Consider the following 19,573-nt stretch of genomic DNA (forward strand, 5'->3'; position numbering starts at 1 on the left):
CGGTCATTCATGGCCTCGCCTGTCACTGCTGTGACACGGTGGACGTCTGGCGTCTGGAAGACACCAAGGCTGGGACCGGCTGCCCCAGAGCACCTGATTCACACACAACCGCCCGTCTCTCTCATCCGGTGGGACCGAAGATAAGCCCTTGTGTCCTGGGGTCTTTCCTGTCTGACCCCACGTGGTCACGACTCAGCCATTTGTCACGGAGGACACCTCGAACTCACACTCTGTCCTCCGTTGTCTCCTCTGCACTCCCTGTGCCCCTTCAGACCCACCAGATCAAATTCGATTTCTTACCCTCCTTCTGGTTTATTTCACGTGAGAAAATCTTCTGAGGGTCTAGAGAAAAACACTGGCATCCCCAGAAAGCAAACCGTTCTTCGAAATGCAAACTTAAAACGACCTTAGGAAGAAGGGCGCCCATTTGCTATAACACGTGGAGAAGAAACGCGCGGGACCCAGTAGTGAAGACAGGGCCATCCTGAGACTGGCCGCGCACGGGCCCCTGTCCCCTCCTGCCCTTTCCTTCTCTTGTTTGCTTGACACCAACACCCAGCAGCCAAATCGGGGCCTCTTCTGAAAGGAAGTCTGTGTGTCCAGAGTCTTCTCCCTCACCCTGGTCCTGCACGGACCCCGTTGTCGGTGGGCAAGGAGGCAGGCGGCTGAGCGGCCGACGTCTTAGACGCGACCCCACGCGGTCTGTGGGAGCGACAACTGGTGAGTCGGACTCACTACCGTGAGAAACGTCTTCAAGCGATGAGAAGACAAGCAGGTGGCTTCTCCTACAGACGTTTTTAATAACAAGGGGCTTTATGCAAAGTACACAAGAGGCTTAAAACAAGTCTAAGAAAACAACCCAATTTAAAAATGGGCAAAAGCTCTAAACACAAGCCTCGCCAGAGAAGCTACAAGGCTGGCAAAGAAGCCATGAAGAGACGCGTGCGTCCCACGCCCTCGAGGACACGCGGATTAAAACCACAGGCGACACCACCGCTTGGCCATGAGGAGGGCCGAGGTCTGGGACCCTGACGCCAGGCGCCGGCGAGGACGTGGGCCACGGGGACGCTCTCTCCTCGCCCGTGCGGAGGCGGAAGCCCGCTGGGCGGTTTCAGACAGAACCAAACGTCCTCTCACCGGCGGCCCAGCCATCACACCCCTTGACGTCCAGCGAAGGGGCGAGATCTCAATTCCCCACTCAAGCCTGCACACGGGTGTTTTGGCAGCTTTGTTCACAGCTGCCCAAAGCTGGGCGCAGGCACGACGTCCCTGGCAGGGGACGGATACACACACCCTGGTCCTTCCAAACCGCGACCGTTGTCCTGCACTAAGCGCAAATGAGCTCCAGGCCAGGAGAATGCCCGGAAGAAGCTTCAGGGCACATCTCTGCATGGGAGAAGGTCACAGCCGTGACGACTCCTGCGGAAGCAGCAAACCTTCCTACAGACAGCGGAGGAGCCGTGGCTGCTGTGAGCGGGGCGCTGCGTGTTGGCGCACATGCGACAGGTGCCGAGCACACGCAGACGGTAAGTCAAGGGCGGGAGGCAGACGTTCCAGAGCAGAGCCCGCGTCTGACGCCCGCGGGTCTGGGGCCCAGCTGGGGCCCTTGTCTCAGTGCTGAGCCGCGGTGTGCGGCTCCCGACGCCGTGCCGATGAAGTGGGAGATTAGGGTCCCACGACCAGGCGGGCTCTCCCCGCACACAGGCTTCTCCTCCGTGTCTCGGGAGCTGCTCCTGCCCTCAGTCCAGACGTGGAGCCAGCACCGAGCGGCTCCCCGCAGCCCCCCCTTCCATTACCATCACAACAGCCTCCCGAAACTGAACTCGGAGGGCTGGGCCGGCCTCTGACCCGCACGTGTCAGCGCCTCACACGCTGGTGGCAGGTAATGAGCTCCCCGTGCCCCTCAGCCCCAGGCCGGCCCGTTCTTCCCACAGCAGCCTCACTGTCGCCTCTGTTTTCCATCACCTTTAAGTCTAATCTTCAAAAAGCCTCCCAGAAACGAGCAAACACGTTATAATGAAGTATGTTTATGAACTCACGGGGTCCAGGGCCTGGGCACGCATGCGCACGGCAGGGGCCGGGGATTCCGAGTGCGATGGAAGGGGACCCGCTGCTGGTTTTCCTGCGTGTACGCACCCGCCTTTAGTCGGCTCCTGGAGAAGTAAAAATTAACTTTACGACATCATTTGGACACGGCTGGCTCAGCTCGGATGGACACAGGAAATCGGGCTCTCCCTGGCCCGTTGCCACAGATCAGGGAGTGCGTCAGCCGGGAGCAGAGAGCGCGCCTTCTGCAGTGACCACACTTCCCCCTGGTCAGGCCACATCTCTGGGGCACTTGACACGGTGCCCTCGCGCCCTCTGCAGGTGTCAGAGAAAAGACACGCTCCCTCCCCTGAGAAGAACAGTTTTGCAGCACTGAGGAGAGGTGGGGGCTCCACATTTCGGCATTTCTGTCTCCCAGCTTGGGGGACGGGGGCTGCCGAGTAAACGGCCGCTCCGGTGAGCTCTTCCCTCGTGCGTCCTTCTCTCCGCTGGGCCCCTGGCTGAGCTGACAGTTGCGGGTGTCCCGGCTGTGCGAGTGACTCTCGTGACCTGATCCACACCATGTCCCCATCACCAGCCTGCCAGGACCGCTTAATGTACGCACGCTTTGGGGAAACCCACCGCGTCTCGTATCTCCAGGCCCTTACTGTGGCCTAAGTGAGCATGGCAGGAGTTCATACACTTTTTTCTCAAGGGGAAACAAATTCAGAAAAACCCAGCGATTCGGCTGACGCTGTCTCTCTAACAAGTCCTGAGAGCGAGACGTCAAAACCAACCCGCCCTCCCCCAGAGACACCCTCCGTCCAGGTCTCGCTTCCCGTAAGACCCTACTCCAGAGCTGTGGGGATTCTCCGAGCGTCTCCGGGAAGCGGCCTTTCAAACCTGCTCTTGTGCAGGACACTGTGGTGCTCACGACAGAGACAAGTGCGGTGCGGCCAGCGCAGGTCGGAGCCGGGAGCCCGGCAGGACTCAGCGCGGGCGTCTTCACCCAGGGTCCGCGGTTAGACGTGCAAATCAGTCTCAAAAAACACCTCGTTTTCACGAGCACATTTTTACAGTTGCTGCGTGCTCGTGTGTGGAATTCTGCAGCCATGGTGCCCAGCAGTTTTCCGGGACCGAAGTGTGTATTTTAAGTTGCTGTCAAGGAGATGTCGCCTCACGGGCAGGGCGGGGCGTGGGAGACCCCGGAGCTCCGGAAGGCTCTCCCCGACCGCGGACACAGAATCCGGACGGTCCGTATCTGTGTGCCCGCCCTCTGTGGTCCTCAGGGTCTCCGTGATTCTGCCCGGTCGAGATCTCAGGGGGATCTGCCACACACACCCCGACGGCCGCAGGAAGACGTGCTCCTTTCCTCACACGGCCCGAGAGCAGACGACCAGCGGCAAGAAGCAAGGAAGTGGGGATTCGCGCTGAGGCTCATGCTGAGAAAAGACAAATCCCACGTGTCCACTAAATATATTTCAAAACCGTGAATCTTTATAATATTATACACCAGTTACGTTTTCAGAGATCCTTGGATAAACGTTTACGTGGCAAATGTAAATCGTCTGAATTTACTAATTTTCTAACATGGCTGTTCTTACAATCAAACGCATTTAACTTCACTCAGCATTGACTGAACCTAAGTTGGACTGACAGCTCCGCTCCAACCTTTCTGGCCTCACTAACTCCTCGCAGGGCGGACGTAAAGAGCCGGTCTTAGTGTCACGGGTAACATGAGTTCGTTAAGCAAACGAAGCAAACCACAAAATCTATGTGAAATAAATAAGTAAAACTGAAAATGAGTAACTGCTTTGAACTGATTTGTTACTGGTTGTCACCCTTCCGCCAGGACGCACGCGACAGCAGCAGCCGCGCCCGTTGGCGTGCAACCCGGGCGAGGTCTCGGCCCTTGGCGGCCTGGGCGGGCACTACATCAACACAGGAATTTCTCAAAGTTCTAAACTCTTATAACAAAGGCCAAAACCCCAAACTGGAAAGACATTTTTGCCTTACACGTGTCATTAATTTCAACACGTAACATTAGAAATGGACTTCTAAGAGGCACTACGGCACTAAAGAAGAATGAAGCACATGCGTAGTCACAAAAAACACAAAATGTCAATAATCATTTGAAAAATGTTAGCATTGCTGGAAGTTAGACAGAAGTTAAAACAATGGAAGTTAAATAATGAGATAAAATCTGTGCTCGCTCATCAGGAAAGTGTCTTTAATGTTGTCACCTAAAGTAGATGAGGTCAAAGAAACACATGCGGACACTTCCTGAAGCCTGACCTAACGGTATTTATCAACTTTATTTATTCCACGTCAGTATTTTTTTAATTCAATTAGCCAACATATGGTACATCATTAGTGTTTGGTGTAGTGTTCAATGATTCTTGGTTGCATGTAACACCCAGTGCTCATCACGGCACGGACCCCTTAGTACCCACCGCCAGGCTCACCCAGCCCCCACCCCCTCCCCTCCGTAACCCTGTTTGTCTCCTGGAGTCGGAGGCGCTCATGGTTTGTCTGATTTCTTCCCATCGTTTTCCCTCCCTCCCGCTGTGGTCCTCTGTGCTATTCCTTATGCCCCACACGAGTGAGACCGTAGGGAAATTGTCTTTGACTGACTGCACGCGGCGTCATCCCCTCCAGTTCCATCCACGTCCGGGCGGGTGGCGGGCGTTCTCCTTTCTGACGGGTCCGTGATGCTCCGCTGTGCAGGTGGACCACGTCTTACCCGTGCGTCTGTGGAAGGGCGGCTCGGCTCCTCCCACGGTTTGCTGTTGCCCAGGTCAATAATTAACACGTAAAGCTACGCCTCTGAAGTCCGAGATTCTTGTGTTACGACCTTAGGCAAACACGGAGAAAAACTCTGAACCCCCAGTGCCAGTAACTGGTCAAACCAACTGAGCGGACGTGGCCTGGCTGCTGCGTAGTCGTGGAAGATGATGCCGTATGTTGAAACAGGACTGATAAAAGGGATTCAAAAACACTTTATACTGTTTTTTAATAGGAAATTGACTTTCAGGAAAAACGTAGGGGCCTCAAATAGACACGTGATAATTTCCTTCTGTTTGGAACACGCCGGAGACTCTGAGAGGAGCAAGACAGACCTGGGCAGGCTGGAGTCCCCCCATCCAAGGTTCGTGACCGTGAGCAAACCTCACAAGTGGCCGGCAGGGCTCAGGCCCAGGGGGACCGGCTCAGTCTCTCAGGGACGGATGAATCCCACAGGAGACCACAGCCAGAGCTGGCTGGGAGAGAAAACAGCAAAACAGACTTAAGAGAGTCTGCCTGCTACCTGGGCTTCCTGGGCTGCGGTCATGCAGGGGCACAGGTGGGGACCGGCAAGTCACCTTCTGTGTCTGGGGATGACCCGTAACTCAGGCTCACAGTGGAACAGGAGCCCAAGTGCCATCACCAGACCATCTCTGAACCAGGGCTGGAGGCCAAAGGGTCAGTGCCGGGCGCGAGGCTCAGGAGGCAGAAAGGAAGTTACAAACAAAGGGAAGCCAAGACCACAGACAAAAACACACCATCGTGGGCAGTGTCAACAGATGGAGACTGAAGGTTCTCAGGTCCTATGCACCGGGACTGGGGCTCCGCCGAGCTGCAAGGAGGCACCAGGAAGGGGGACAGGAATCACAGAGGAAACATGAGCTAAACGAGACGGACAGTGGAGACAGAGGCATCCTTGGGCATTCCAGAAGCACGGACCGGCCAGAACCAGCGCAGGGGCGCCAGGCGGGCAGAAGTGCAGGGACTCTGCATCTCCCCTTGGCCAGCGAGGCTTTCTGGGAGCCGCTCCCCCTGGCTCCGTGTCCACGGTGTGTGCATGGAGATGGGGGTCCCTCCTGGGCTACCAGCCTGGAGCCTGGCCGGTGGGAAGTGCCAGAGCTTTCCAACGACACTCTCGAGAGAACAGCTGCCACTTCCCCAGAGTGAAGGTGGCGTGTCCATCCGAGAACCAACGCAGACAGGCCACGATGGACTCCCAAGCATCACGCACACTCGGAGATGGGAGCTGGCAGGCCAGGCTGGCCAGAGGCCACAGCAGGGCTAAGGAGGACAAAAGGTGCTCCTGCTTCTCCCACCAAGGCCCCTGGAGCGTCATGCAGCCCACGAGCAGCCCAGCGCTGGGCACCACGTGTAAGTGTTTGCTGAGATCATCACTCCTGGGGGTGCCTGGCGGGCTCAGTCGGGTCCGCATCCGACTTGGTTCCAGCTCAGGTCATGATCTCAGGGTCAGGAGATCGAGCCCTGCGTCAGGCATGGAACCTGCCTGGGAGTGTCTCTTTAATAAATAATGTTTCTTATTATATTTTATATGTTTTATTAAAAATATTAACTTATTCTTTATTATATTTTATGTAATTATTTATTATAATAAACACAGCTTTTTAAGAAAAGACCGTTTGTCCTTAAGGATTAGTAAGGCTTCTCACTCCTTCTCATCTTTCTGATAATGATGCAGGACGGCCTGAAAACGTGTTCTCTAAAACACGGAGAAAGGAGGATGTTCGGAACAGGAAGTACTTTCCCAAGACAGAGCAGCTTCACTCGACAGCGGGGGACACACCCTCCGGACCCTTCCCCGCACACACCCTCGGCCTCCTCCGCGGTCCACAGTCTGCACACTTCCCGCTGCCCTGCCCTCTGCCGACCAGTCTGGCTGGCAGATCTTCCTTAGCTTGAAAGACGACGGTTCCCACTGAATCCCGGCCACCAGAATTCAGTGAACTTACGTGAACGTACAGGGAAAAAAGAAGGTGTTTGTGTGTGTGAAGACGAAGTACCACTTCCCCCTCGACACTGCATCCGCGCAAGTGGAAGACAAAGAGCCCCGGTCGCGTGTCCACAGCGCACAGGCCCCGTTACCGACGTGGTCACACTGTGGAGTTCAGACGGGCCTGCGCGCCGACCGTCCAAATCATGACGGGGAGCGGACTCTGCTGCGGCCCTCCCGCCACAGCCAGGGTGACGAGCCGTCCTGCGCCTGCCTCGCGCGTGCTCACGCGGTTCCTCCCCGGGCCGGGCCGTGGGGACTCTCTGGGGACTCTCTGGGGACCACGGCACCAGTCCGCACCCGGGGGAGCATCCACGCGCGGGCGCAAGGCACAAGAGGCTGACGACTGGACTGAACACAGAACGGTCCTTTGAGTCGTCTCTCGTGCTGAGACCGGAAGTGACCCACCGAGACGGAACTGGAAAACACGCTGGGGTGGCAACACTGGGTCTAGCTAGAACATTCTGTCAACTCACTTGTAAAACGGTCGGAATTCACGTTTCTCTACACAATTCCACGACGGTCCATGAAACGTCGTACGTCGGGATTTCAACACCTTTCAGCGTCACCTCTGCAGCCGCTAAATGTTAAGTGCTTTCGTGAGGACATTTTTTTCTTTTTCAAATTTGAAGAATATGTTTCACTTGGAAAGAAAAATCTCGTTAAAATTTATTAAACTATTCGCAAACTACTGTTTCTCAAGCCCACGTGAGCAGCCAGCAGCATTCCCTCTACCAAACACTGTGCACTTACACGCCCGGACACCTCCTCCCCGGTGGTCCTCTGGCCCACACCGGACAGAACCCGGAGCACGGACGGCAGACTGGGAAGGGGACTCTGTAACGGCAGATCTGTTCCAGTAAAACCCACAGCATGTTCCTGAGCACACGAATTTACTTCTTTAAAAACGAAATTTAGGAAGGAATGTAATTTTGCTACTTGTTATAAAAATCTATCTGTGCCGACACCTGTACTCGTAATCGTACATCCTGAAAATCTCCCTCCACAGGCTCATTCAGACGTCCCACGGAATCAAGGCCTTCGAACCACAGCACCCATAGCGACTGTGAGAACCCAAGGGGCCACAGGTTCCCTCTGCCCAAGGACGACTGTGCGGGGCTCGCGGAAGCCTCGCCCCCTGGGACTTGGCTCCCCGCGCTCTGAGGCACGCGTCTTCTCAGGACCTTGCTGCTGGGCCGCGTGTAAGGCGGCTCTGGCCAGGGCTTCCCAACCTCGGCCCCGCTACAGTTCTAAACCGCATCCGCCCCAGCGCAGACATTGTCCCTGGGCTCCAGCCCTCCAGGGACAACCCAGAATGCCACGGACTTGGCCACATGCCACATGGAGGGCCACCGGTGGCCACGGCCCAGGAAGTAGAACGTGATGGTGCCACACAGGGGCAGCACTATTTATCACTTGGTTCCAAGTTTTCATGCTGCTGAAGGCGCTGTAACTACGACTAATCACACAAGCAACACCAACAGCTCAGCGAACTCCGGAGAGCTCGGTGCGGACACCACCGGCGGACACACTGTAGCCAGGAAGAGAGCAGACCGTACACAGATCCAGGCCGACACACACCCACACGGACGGCAGTGTTGGCCGCGTTTATTTAAAGGGCAAAGCAAGGTGTGCTCTGGGGCGCGGACCCTCCGTGCAGACGTGCGGGGCGCCGACAGGGAGGCCCACGACGACGACGTGGAGGAAACCCGGTGCCCCCAAGAAAACCAACACGACCTCCCGCGTCACTCTCCTTTCCTTTTCCTTCCTCTTCTCTTCTCCTGCAGGGTTTTCAGGTCAGTCATCACATCCACAGTCTTCCGGACCCACATTACCTGGAAGCGACCGTCGTGAGACGGGTTAGAGTGGGAAGCGCACAGAGAACCGGGACCCGGAGGCCGGCCCGCACGTACCACGATGATCACGGCGTTGAGCAGAAGCGGCACTGAGAACACTATGGAAATGAACATGCCCCGTGAGTCGAAATACTGGTACTTCGAAAATAACCTGTTTTAGGAAAAAAGAGAAATTACTCGGCATAACAAAGCAACGTCATTAGTGCTATTCTCTAGCGGAGGCCCCTGGAGAGCTCTTGGGTCAACTAAGGCACCACTGCCTGCCCCACAACCGCAGCCCACCCGCAGCCCCCCCACCAGCCCCACTCTGCCGCCCATGACCCCCGTCGGGAGCACACACAGCCGGCCCCACGGCAAAGGTGGGCGGAACCCGGGGCGCCAGGGAGATGGCAGCAAGGGGGACATCGACCACCCGAGTCTGTCCGGGCGAAGGAAGCACTCGCACAGTCGGTCGGACGGCAGACCTGACGCCCACCAGAACGTGTGCCGCGGCAACAGCTCCCGGGCTCCCACGGGCCATCAGGTCACACGGGCTGCATCGTCCCCGAGCTTGTCCGAGACAGGGACAGAGCCGGCTCTCTGCCCGGGGGAACTTTCGCCCACATGCCGCTTTCACACAAGGGAGGCTCAGGGACACAGGGTTGTCCAAGCTGCCTGAAGGCGGGGCCAGTGAATGGCAGAGGCTGGCCGCAGCCGGGCGTCCCTCCATGGCCAGCACAGGCACACGCAGAAGCACCGTGTGTGAAGTCGCAGCAATCCAGGAGCGCAGGGACCGGGGCAGAGCCAGGCGTTGGGCCTGGGGTTGTAGCCATGAACCGGCGAGATAAGCCACGCGCAGCTTACGGTACAGGGAAAGTTTGGGTCATTAAGACAGTCAGACACACACGTCGTGGCCGATTCTGGAGAGAATGGAAGCAGGGAGGGTGCGGATCTGAGCATGGACTGCAGAAGGCGCCCAGCACCCCCCTTCCACGTGGATAAAGCCTGGAGCAGCCAGCACGTGGCCGAGACCCTGCCGTGGCCAGGCTGAGGCCGCCTGCTGTCCAGTCAGGGATGCAGAAGGGCTGGGACCTGGGGAAGCACAGCCCCCCTCAGGAGGTGGTAGCTGTCATCTGTGCAAAGGCAGGGCCTGGTGGTGACGGGAGAAAGCCACACTCTCGGTGTGTCCCAGAGGACAAGGGCCTGAGGAAAGCTCTGCACAACGATGAGGTCTCCAGCCTCAGTTGCCAGAGGGGAGACTGCCAGAGCTGAATGCCCTGCGGACAGCTCTGGGGCAGGGGGTGTCTGGGGAAGTACCACTTTCCTGACGTTCATCAGACATCCAAGCGATGGTCCAGCAACAAGGCGGAGGGAAGGCTGGTGCCCTCGGCCCATGGAGGAAACCAAAAGGAGCTGGACAAGGGGTGGCCCTGAGAAGGGAGGAAACTGGCAGCAGGGTGTCCTGGAAACCAGGGAGCCGATGGTTTCATGGGGGAGAGATCAAGGTCAGGTAACCCACAGACGGAGTAACTGCGGGCTGGGCTGCATGCAGACCACACTGTCACAAACAAGAGCATTTCTGCAATGAGGGGAGGTGCAGGCCCAAGGGGACAGTGACCCCCGTTCAAGTCTCCTCGTGAAGGACCCTGATGGGGGAGACCAGGGAGCCCTTTCGACAAAGAGAAGTGGGAACCCAGTCAGGGTGTCTGTCTGAGGAGACGCCTGCAGAAGGGGAGAGCCAGGATAGGATGCAGGAGAGGAGCTGCTGGGGCCACAGCCACACCCCGAAAGCACGGAGCAGGTGGACAGGCAGAGGGAGGACGAGGTCGTCCAGTCCCGCGTCTTCCGTATCCTTATTCCTTGTCTGAGTAAGGAGGCGCGGGGGCCGGAGGGCGAGCGGGTGTTAGCAGTCAGCGGAGGCACAGCCGTCTAGCCCAGCGCCCGGCAACCTCCAGGACACCCAGGTATCAGGCTCCACGGGAAGGTCTTCAAGTCCCTCCTGCTCAGAGTCTACAACTTTTTCTCTTTTCTTTACGTTTAAGAGCATAAGCACCTCTGCACTTAAAAATGTCAAAAGCACTTCAAGGTCACAGGTCGTATAAACACAGTGGGCTAGACGCGGCCTGTGGAGTGCTCCAGACGTCCATGCGAGGGTCCCAGCCGGTGCGCGAGGCCGAGGGTCCCAGACACCGCCCTCCCTGTCAGCACAGCACGTCCAGCACGCACGTGTGGCTGTGGGTGCGGGGCTACAACCGGGGACAGGGCCTGACACTCGAGCACGATGAAATGAGAGCCGGGAAGAGGAGGACCGGAGAGCAGTGACACTGGACGCGGTGGTGACGGTCAGGCTGCCCTGACCGACCAAGGCCGCAGGCACGTGGGGGGTGGAGTGGCCATCTAAAGAAGGCAGCCCCGGGTTTCTGCCAGGATGACATTCTGTGGCCTCGAGAAGACACGGCCGGCCCAGAGAGGGTGGGGGTCTCGCAGCACACCACCCGCCACTCTAACCACACGTGGCCCAAGCTCTCCTAAAACGCCACCGCTTCATCTGGCCGCAGCTAGAGCTACTTTACGAAACCCGACCTCTCTCACGCTGCCATGCACTGTGCTAACCGGTCTTCAGACCCTAAAACAGCCGACAAGGCATTCCTCAACCCTAACCCATCAGTGCAGACGCCCCTGGTCTGCCCGGGGCCCCGGTGACCCGCCTTCTCTCGTCTCTCTGGCTCCCGCGGTCTGCGTGCGGTGCCCCTGTTGGATGAGCCCCTCTGGAGTGGGGTTCCCGACTACGGTCTGGACGAGCAGGGCGCTGGCCTACCTCCAGTTCATGGCCGCGACTTCGTTGATATACTCAGCACAATACACCAGAATCACTGGAAAAGAGAGAAATCACGTGTCGGGACTTGGGTGACTGATTATTCAACGTCACAGAATCATACGCTCTTTCTGCAATGATATGTTTAACATAAATATCACAGAAAAGCAAGAATTTGATGGGAAACATAACTTCCGTTTTAGATAGACTGTGAGGTCAAATTCAGAGAATTTTTAAATTGTAGAACACATCCCTTTTACAAAAAAAAGATGAGGATGCTCAAGACACAGGAAGCCCCGATGTCTCCACGGGACAGCACGAAGCCACGAGCGCCCAGGGCTGGTGCCCGACAGTCATCGCCCACGCGCGACCCTCCGCCTGCACTCCCACCCAGCCCGGTCTCGGGTCCCTCCTCCAGATGCCGCACAGAACGCCCAGGGCTGTGAGACCCGGTGAGGGAAGTGACCTGCTCTCCTCCCTCATGCTCCCTCCTGCCAGGGACGCATGAGAGGTGACTGCGGACAGAGCAGGAGCCCTCCAGGAGCCCCACGGCCCTCCTGAACCCTGCGGTCAGGAGCAGACAGTTGCTGCAGTCCCGACCCAGAGCCTGCGAGCACACGGGGCTCAGACACCGGCCTCCAGACGACAGGACATGGTGCACCAGGCCAACAGCAGCTGTGGACACCCAGTGCTTTCATTTCTCGCAGAAATTAACTAATTAACGTGCAAAACTTCCTGTTCTTGACCCAAATCACAGAGCAGATTGCAACAGGCTTTGCAATCTCCGGACTCTTTCCTCCATGAATGGACCCAAAGCGGCACCAACAGAGCCCAAGAAGAGACCGAGAAGAGGGGAGGAGACGGGCTGAGACCCAGAAGGCGTGCAGCGGAGCGTGGCTCCCACACCCGACAGTGTCAGGGTCTCCGCTGGGCCACCCGGCGCTGAGCGGGCAGGTAGGGAACCTCTCTGTGTTGCATCCATACAGATGCGGCGACCGGTGCTGCATGGGAGGAAATCAGCCTCGGGCTGGTGGGACAGCTCTGGGTCACAGAACACGCGTGCACGTGCAGAGCATCCCCGATCCCTTGTCCCCAGGGGGCAGAGTCAGCCCTCTCCTCCCCCACACAGTGTCAGGGTCACAGGCTGTCTCTAACCTGCCAGCGCACCCGGTCAGGCCCTCACCCTCCTCCGGGCCCAGGCCACGCTCGCCACAGGAGTGCTCGTCCGGGGCCCCACGCCACACACAGGCTGCGTGGCTCCTGCCGCAGGCCCTGCACATGCCAGGGTCAGCCTCCTGCGCAGCCTGCCCAGGCCCTTCACGGTGCTGCTGGCGGCCCCTCCGTCAGCCACCCGTACTCACCACAGCCGAGAGCACGGCAACCAGGTGGGAGGACTCCGTGAACGCGGGTGCTGCCTGCCAAGCTCTCCCGGGCCGGGGGCCGCACCTGACGGCAGCCCTCGGGGCAGGAAGGCAGCGCGGACTCTACCCATCACTCGCTGCACACGGCGCTGGGACAACACACACGCACACGCACTGCCTCACTCTCCGGCGAAGTCAAGCTTCTGCTGAGGCCGCCTGGCGCCGGCCACATCCCGGTGACCAGCGTCACAGAAGTGTTGCTTCTCTACTCACCCAAGCACAGGAAGTGTCCAACCTGCAGTCTGTGCCTCTGGGAGGACAGACATGTGAGCAGCAGGCACAGCACGTGGAAGACGGCCAGTCCCAGGAGCCACGGCTCGGTCCAGTCTGTCTGCTGGAAGACACAGCACCAGACTCATCACCTCCTCGTCGTCAGCTCAAGAGGGGGCCAGTTTGACGCCTCCTGGGTCAGGGAGGGCAGCGGCCCCTCTGCCGGAGCAGCCAGAGCCGTCCCCACAGGCCTCGAGGAAACGGGAGTTGGAGAAGGAGGGGGAGGGAAACTACGCTGCAACCTCCGCCCGGAGCCTGGACAGAGAAGCATCACCCGTCCACTGCGCGGGCACCTCCCACCGGAGGCTCCTGGGCTTGCCCCTGTGTACTGAACAGAGTCGTGTCTGTGGGTTTCTGAGGACTTGAGCAGGCGAGTGTCTCATTCAGGAGGGCCCCTGGTACCCCAAGACTCGAAACAAGAAGGACTCTGAACTCCCTCAGACTCACACTTGGGGGCTTGGGAGATCGGAGGCGTCCCAATTCCCCGATTGTATTTTCTCCAAGCTTTCTGGCAACCTTCCAAGTGCCAAGATGGGGGTTTCCTCAACGTCCCCACGGGCCGGTCCACACCTGGAGACGGTCCGCATCCCTACAGGGTCCGATCCCCCCACGATGATGCCCGGATCTCCTTCCAGAGGCTCGGTCCCCCCACAACGTCAGACCTCCCGATGCAAGCGCACACCCAAGCCCTGCCCTTCCCTTCTGTCCAGCAGATCAGGCCGGACCTGCCTCCGGTCCCGCAGAGCCTTCGGGACTCTAAGTGTCCCCGGCCGCTCCGCACGGAAAACTGGCCACGACCGCCTGTTCCCCACCACTGTGCGGAGGGGCCCGAAGGGAAAGGCGGAGCAGAGGACGGGGACCAGGCGAGGGCAGCATCTGCAGTTCACACCGCCCCACAGCCCGCCAACTCCACCCGCGGTGGGTCCACACCGCCGGGACCCGCCCCTGCGTCCGGACAAGCCCCGCCCCAGCACGTCCCGCCCACCATCGCCCCGCCCACCGCCGGGCCCCGCCCCGGAAGGTCCCGCTCACCACGAAGCCCCGCCCACCAAGAAGCGCCACCCCGCCCCCTTCCGCGGTAGTCGGTGTGGAGAGCGGATGCGGGCGAAGCCCTAGTGGCCCCAAGTACCATCGCCCGAACGGATGGTCAAGAAGGCAGCAAGTTACCGTGATCACGGCAGGAATACTGACGGGGAAAGAGCTGACTGAGAAGGCGGAGGGCATCGTCCCCAGAAAAGCCCACCCTCACCACCGCCGTCTCGCGGTCCCCGCCCCAGTCGGATCACACCGGGAACGCCTCCGGCGTCTCCTCTCGCGGGATTTCCACTTGTCGCGAAACCCGCCTGCTCCCAGACATCTCGCGATATCTCCCTGTGGTCCTGGTACCGCGTCCTCATCTCGCGGTATTCTGCGGCTTTAAGATGCTGTAATCGGGTCCCCGAGGGTAGGCTTCCGGGTGCTCTAGGGCCCGGGCGGGGAGGGGAGCGGCTGAGCGTGTCTCCTGCCCCAACCGGCGGCGCGCTGCAGAGCCAGGGGCAGCTGGGCATCCCTGCCAGCTTCCGACCCCGACCCAGGGGGACAGAGGGGGACAGCGACCGCGCTCCCGGGGGACCGAGGGGGACCATCTGGCAAATGCCCCGTGGGCGCTGGCACCTCACCGGGGCACTAGGTGGACGCGGTCTGGGCACCCGCGGCGGGGCCGGCGGTTCCGTCCAGCAAGCGCAGGTCAAGGTCCTGCCCGTGGGGGGCCGCCGTCGGGAATAGGCTCCCGGGCTCCCTGCCCTCGGCTCGCAGGTACCCTCAGGCCACCCGGCGTGTCCAGCGACCTGGGCCTCCGGAAGTGACTTCGGACCCCGGGCTGACCACCTCCGCCGCGCGCTCAGGGGCAGGTGAGACGCGCGCGGCCCCTGCGGGCTCTCACGGGAGACACACGTGTTCCCGTGGGCGGCACAGCCCGCGTCCGGGGGCAGCGGAGGCAGGACGCGCGCTGGGGGGAGCCCGGCCTGCGGGGCACTCGGCGGGGCAGGAGCGCGGAAGGACGGGCGGCTCGGCTGCGGCGTCCGGCAGAAACTCAGCTGCAGGGCCGCCCCGGGGCCCGACACGGCGTCGGGGGACCGAGCAGACGCCTGGGGTCTGCGCCCCCGGGGACCCCCGCGCGCCCCTGCCGCCCCCCGTCCCTCGGGGACCCCGGAAGGCCCCGGTGTGGACACCTGACCCTGCTGCTCGGCGCGTCCTCCCTGCTCCCCACGCCCGCGCCCCTGCGAACCTTTAGGCACGTTTCCGGCACGGGGGACTTTTGCCAGGGTCGGGCGCCCGCGGCCTTGCCTCCCCCCGCGGGGAAGATCCCACGCGCAGCCTGACCCGGAGCTGCTGATCCCGCTCCGGGGCCGCGTCTCCCCGGGGGGTACCCCCCGCCGCCAGGGAAAGCCGCGGGGCGGGGCGGGGCCGCGGTGTGGACGCGGCCCCAACCGCGGCTCAGCTGGGCGCCAGCAGGTGGCAGCACCGCGCCCCGCCCCCGGCCCGGCCTGGGGACCCTCCCTGCCTGGTTCCGCGTCCGCGACAGAGTGGGTGGCGGTGCAGAGCTTCTAACTGCACCGTTCCTCCGGGTTGGGGGAATGTTTCTTCCGAGCGCCACGGGGAGTCAGATCTGTTACTTTTGACTATTTTCGCTGTTGCAGAATCGCTGCCGTTTAAACGTGGGCTTGTGGGAAACTCCGTCATTACGGGTGATGCAAGTTTCACAGATTAAACCCAATAAATTTAGTATCTCATCTTCACTTTATGTTTTCTATTAAGAAAAAAGAAAAGATGCATTTATTTACTCAAGAGAGAGGGAGAGAACCTGTGAACAGGGGAGGGAGAGGACCTGAAGCTGCGGCCTGCTGAGCGCGAGCCCAGGGATGCTGAGGCCTCTCAGGACCCTGAGGTCGCGACCTGAGCCAAACCAGCCGTCCAGCGCTCCCGGGACTGCCCTGCCCAAGTGCCGCTCCACTCAGTCTCCTGCAACCCAGGAATGGATCCCAACCTCGGTGATCTCTGCGCGGTGACCATGGGGCCATGCCACACGTGGCATTGTGCCACTTGGGGTGATCCGTTTCTCTTTCTCGCTGACTGAGCCTACCCAGGGCACTGACGCGTCGTCCTGTGCTCATCCCGCACTCAGCGTGTGGAGGACACGAGATCCTCGTGGAGGGTAATACCAGAACACAGTGTCTCCACGAAGAGAAGGTCCTGGTCTTGGGGCAGAAAGGCATCGAAGGCCTTGCCCAAAGAGCCTAAGTATCCCCTACAACAGTAGGAGTCTCCTCCCTCTCGGCTGTGGGGCCAGAAGTCCAAAATCAGGGTGCCACAGGGCCACACTCCCTCTCCAGGCTCTAGTGGGGTCCTTCCTGCCTCCTCTAGCATCTGGTGCATGACAGGGCCCATGGGGGTCCTCAGATCACGGCTCGGGCCAGGCTCTGGCCCTTCGGTCCTGCCCCTCCTGGGTTGGCCTTCTCTTCTGCTCAGGGCAGTCACTGGGCCAATGCCAGCGTGACAGCCTGTGTAAAAAAAAAAGGGGGGGGGGACACAGATATGGCAATTCCAAAGACGGTCGACAGAAAGAGATATGCACGTCATTCTGGACAAGCAAGGAGGGTGGGGCTCTGGGATTTCAGAGGGAAGGGATGCCCTTCACAGGGGGATGAAACCGTTTTCGTGGCCCCTCACGAGCAATGGGGCACAGAGAGGACTGTGATCCCACAGGTCCGGCCAGGTTCCTGCTTGTCCAGCACATCCGGTTTGCATGCCCTTGTGGTGACCGCTCCGTTCCTGGGCCAGGTCCTCCATCTGAACTCTTCAGGCAGGGGAGGGGGAGGGGAGGAGCTTTTCCTCAGTCTGCAGAGTCCAGATTGCTCTTCCGCTGCACCTGGCTTCATGCCAAGTGTCCCGCCTAGGGGCGGTGGCCTGTGGCCCCCACTGTGGAGATCTTCAGGGGTCCAGGGTCTTGAAGAGGCCGTGTTTGTCCAGTCAGCGGGGCCGCAGCCGTGTGCCATGCTGGGCCAGCTTTTACCTCCCGCAGCGCTCTGTGACGGTGGGCGAGCACTTCCCTCCCTCCATCCCGGTCGTCCGTTTGTGAAGTGTGACGGACTGTGATTGACCGACCCACGTCACGCCGCACGTCATGCCGGCTTCCGTGGGCTCAGACAGAAGGGGCACAGCATGATTGCTCATTATTTATACCGTCCCCTTCAGTCTGTCCTTGCTCTCTGACGGCCCTAGGTTTGCTGGCTGCGCCGGGCTTACGGTCTGCTGTAACTGGAGTCTCTGCCACTGCAGGCCCCGTCTGGTGACGCCCACCAACCTTGCAGAGTCGTCCGTCCCCAGGTCCGGCCGCTAGATGGCAGGTGGCCCCTGGCCCGAGTTCTCTCTGTCCTCACCTCTGTCAGGACCCGCGCCTTTCCCCTCGGTTCCTTGGACACTGAGTGTCTACAACACTCCTCCACTGTCCCCGCAGTAATTCTTGAAACTTCCTGTGCCTTCATGATCCCCCAGAACAGATCATGATTCAAGTGTCCCATGTGCTGGAAACGCATCAGGTGTCCATCCCGTGGCTGCAGCTGAATGTGCCTGGTGGGGAAGGAGCCCCCGGGGGTCTGCAGGGGGGCCGTGAGGTGCTCCCACGTGACCCCAGTCAAGGTCACCCTCAGGAGGGGTGCGGAAGGCCGGGTCTGTGTCTGGCTGTGTCTCCCAACCTCGGGACATGCGGGTGTGACCTGGGCGTGCGCGTCTGTGCCCGCTGCCGGCTGAACCCTTTCTGCAGAGGATCCGGCACTGGGAGAGGGACGTGCAATGGTCAGTCCCAACCTCCCGGCTTCTCGAGGTTGAGTCTGTCATTTGGTCAAGGTCACATTGCTTCTTGAGGCAGCTCCAGGGCAGTTTCAGGCCAGAATCCATCAAGTACGGACGCATTCCATGGCAAGTACACAGAGCAGGAGGGCACGCGCCCGCTCTGCATGGCGGGGAACAGAGGGGCTTAGCTGGGCACAGTCTCACTTTGCTCCTCTCCGCCGGCCCGTGGCCGCACTCTGAGCCAGCCCGCGAAGGCAAGGCCGGCCTGGGCTCTGCTGTCACCAGACGCACACTCGGAGGGCCTCCTCTCTTTCTCTTGATCTAACAAAGCGTATTAACAACATCCGTGCCTCTACTCACAGAGTCCGGGTGGAGATTTTCATGTGATTACGAAGGGGATGTAAGTTATGTTGTCACATCTTTGTAAGTTAGGAAGTGTCCTTACGTAAGTGTCATGTTGGGAGATAGTGACCACAACCCGAAAGCCACACATTCCCGTTCTCCACTGAGTCGTGTGTTTGGAAACATGTCCCTGCAGCCCGGCGTTACAGGCGCGGAGCTACGTGCCTACGGGGTTTTGGGACACATCCCTCTCTCCTGTCTTCCAAAGCAATGCTTTTTTAGAATGAGTTCTGAGAGTCTTCAAAATTAGGCCGAAGTGTTTTCTTGAGTCTCCAAATTCTTACCGAAGTTCCTTGGGGACCATCGTTTGTCTTTTTCTAAAGTCAATTAAGAGACTTACTTTCAGAACTCAGTCTTTCCACAAAATGACAACGTAAGACCTTGTTTCTTTCTACTCACTCCCGTTATACACTTCAGAAATAAGGGACCTTTGAAATGAGAGACCTCTGAAGTACGTGCGAATTCTCTGTATAGAAGAAAACAAATGACTGTATATCCATTTAGTAATTTATTTTTTAGTAATGAATATTTGTTGATATTTGTCTAACTTGGGCCTTACTGAAATGGCTGCCTTCTGTTCGCCTTCAGTAGTCGTCCACCGGACGAGTGTGTGCGGGAAGCACTGACATAAATCACCTCCACAAGTTCTATTTATGTCTTCCACAGGCAGACGTATTTCTAGAGACTTCACTAGTTTTTATTAGCTTAATACAATAATAATAATAATAAATCTTTGTTGTGTCTATTAAGATCAGGACAAACTTTTCATTTCATCAGTATGATGATATCCAATCCAATACATAGATTATTTTAATTCTTATAAATACTAACATGTGCAGGGGCTCCTGGGTGGCTCAGCTGTCAAGCGTCTGCCTTCAGCTCAGGCCATGGTCTCAGGGCCCTGGGATCGAGTCCCACATTGGGCTCCCTGCTCAGCGGGAAGTCTGCTTCTCCCTAGGCCCCTCCCCTCGCTCTTGGGCTCTCTTTCTCTCTCAAATAAATAAAACCTTTTAAAAAAACTGCTTGGGGGGCGCCTGGGTGGCTCAGTGGGTTAAGCCTCTGCCTTCGGCTCAGGTCATGATCTCAGGGTCCTGGGATTGAGCCCCGCATCGGGCTCTCTGCTCAGCGGCGAGCCTGCTTCCTCCTCTCTCTCTGCCTGCCTCTGCCTACTTGTGATCTCTGT

At 59.0% G+C, this 19,573-nt stretch overlaps 1 protein-coding gene across 2 annotated transcripts; it reads right to left on the minus strand.

Moving 5' to 3' along the window:
- Positions 1-8,401: 8,401 nt before the first annotated feature.
- TMEM18 (transmembrane protein 18) lies at positions 8,402-14,457 on the minus strand. Of its 2 annotated transcripts, none has more exons than XM_032866751.1 (5): positions 14,326-14,457; positions 13,102-13,219; positions 11,471-11,525; positions 8,731-8,824; positions 8,402-8,652 (listed from the first exon to the last, which is right to left on the minus strand). In XM_032866751.1, the coding sequence occupies exons 1-5, from the start codon at positions 14,380-14,382 to the stop codon at positions 8,563-8,565; spliced, it is 414 nt and encodes a 137-aa protein (XP_032722642.1). In that variant the 5' UTR covers positions 14,383-14,457; the 3' UTR covers positions 8,402-8,562. The 2 variants fall into 2 exon arrangements, with proteins under 2 accessions (XP_032722642.1, XP_032722641.1); XM_032866750.1 differs by having other exon boundaries at positions 13,102-13,222.
- Positions 14,458-19,573: the final 5,116 nt, after the last annotated feature.

Source organism: Lontra canadensis, unplaced genomic scaffold, assembly GCF_010015895.1.
Source record: "Lontra canadensis isolate GAN:19392208 unplaced genomic scaffold, GSC_riverotter_1.0 scaffold32, whole genome shotgun sequence".
Taxonomy (NCBI): Eukaryota; Metazoa; Chordata; class Mammalia; order Carnivora; family Mustelidae; genus Lontra; species Lontra canadensis.

What these genes read in the sequence shown, in the direction of transcription:
- TMEM18 (XM_032866750.1), bottom strand. Translation starts at nt 14,382, where the DNA reads ATGCCCTCCGCCTTCTCAGTCAGCTCTTTCCCCGTCAGTATTCCTGCC. An exon ending in GTCGCGGCCATGAACTGGAG is followed by an intron (nt 8,825 to 11,470) that starts GTAGGCCAGCGC and finishes TTCCTAAAACAG; the next exon opens with GTTATTTTCGAAGTACCAGT. An exon ending in TCAACGCCGTGATCATCGTG is followed by an intron (nt 8,653 to 8,730) that starts GTACGTGCGGGC and finishes GGTCGCTTCCAG; the next exon opens with GTAATGTGGGTCCGGAAGAC.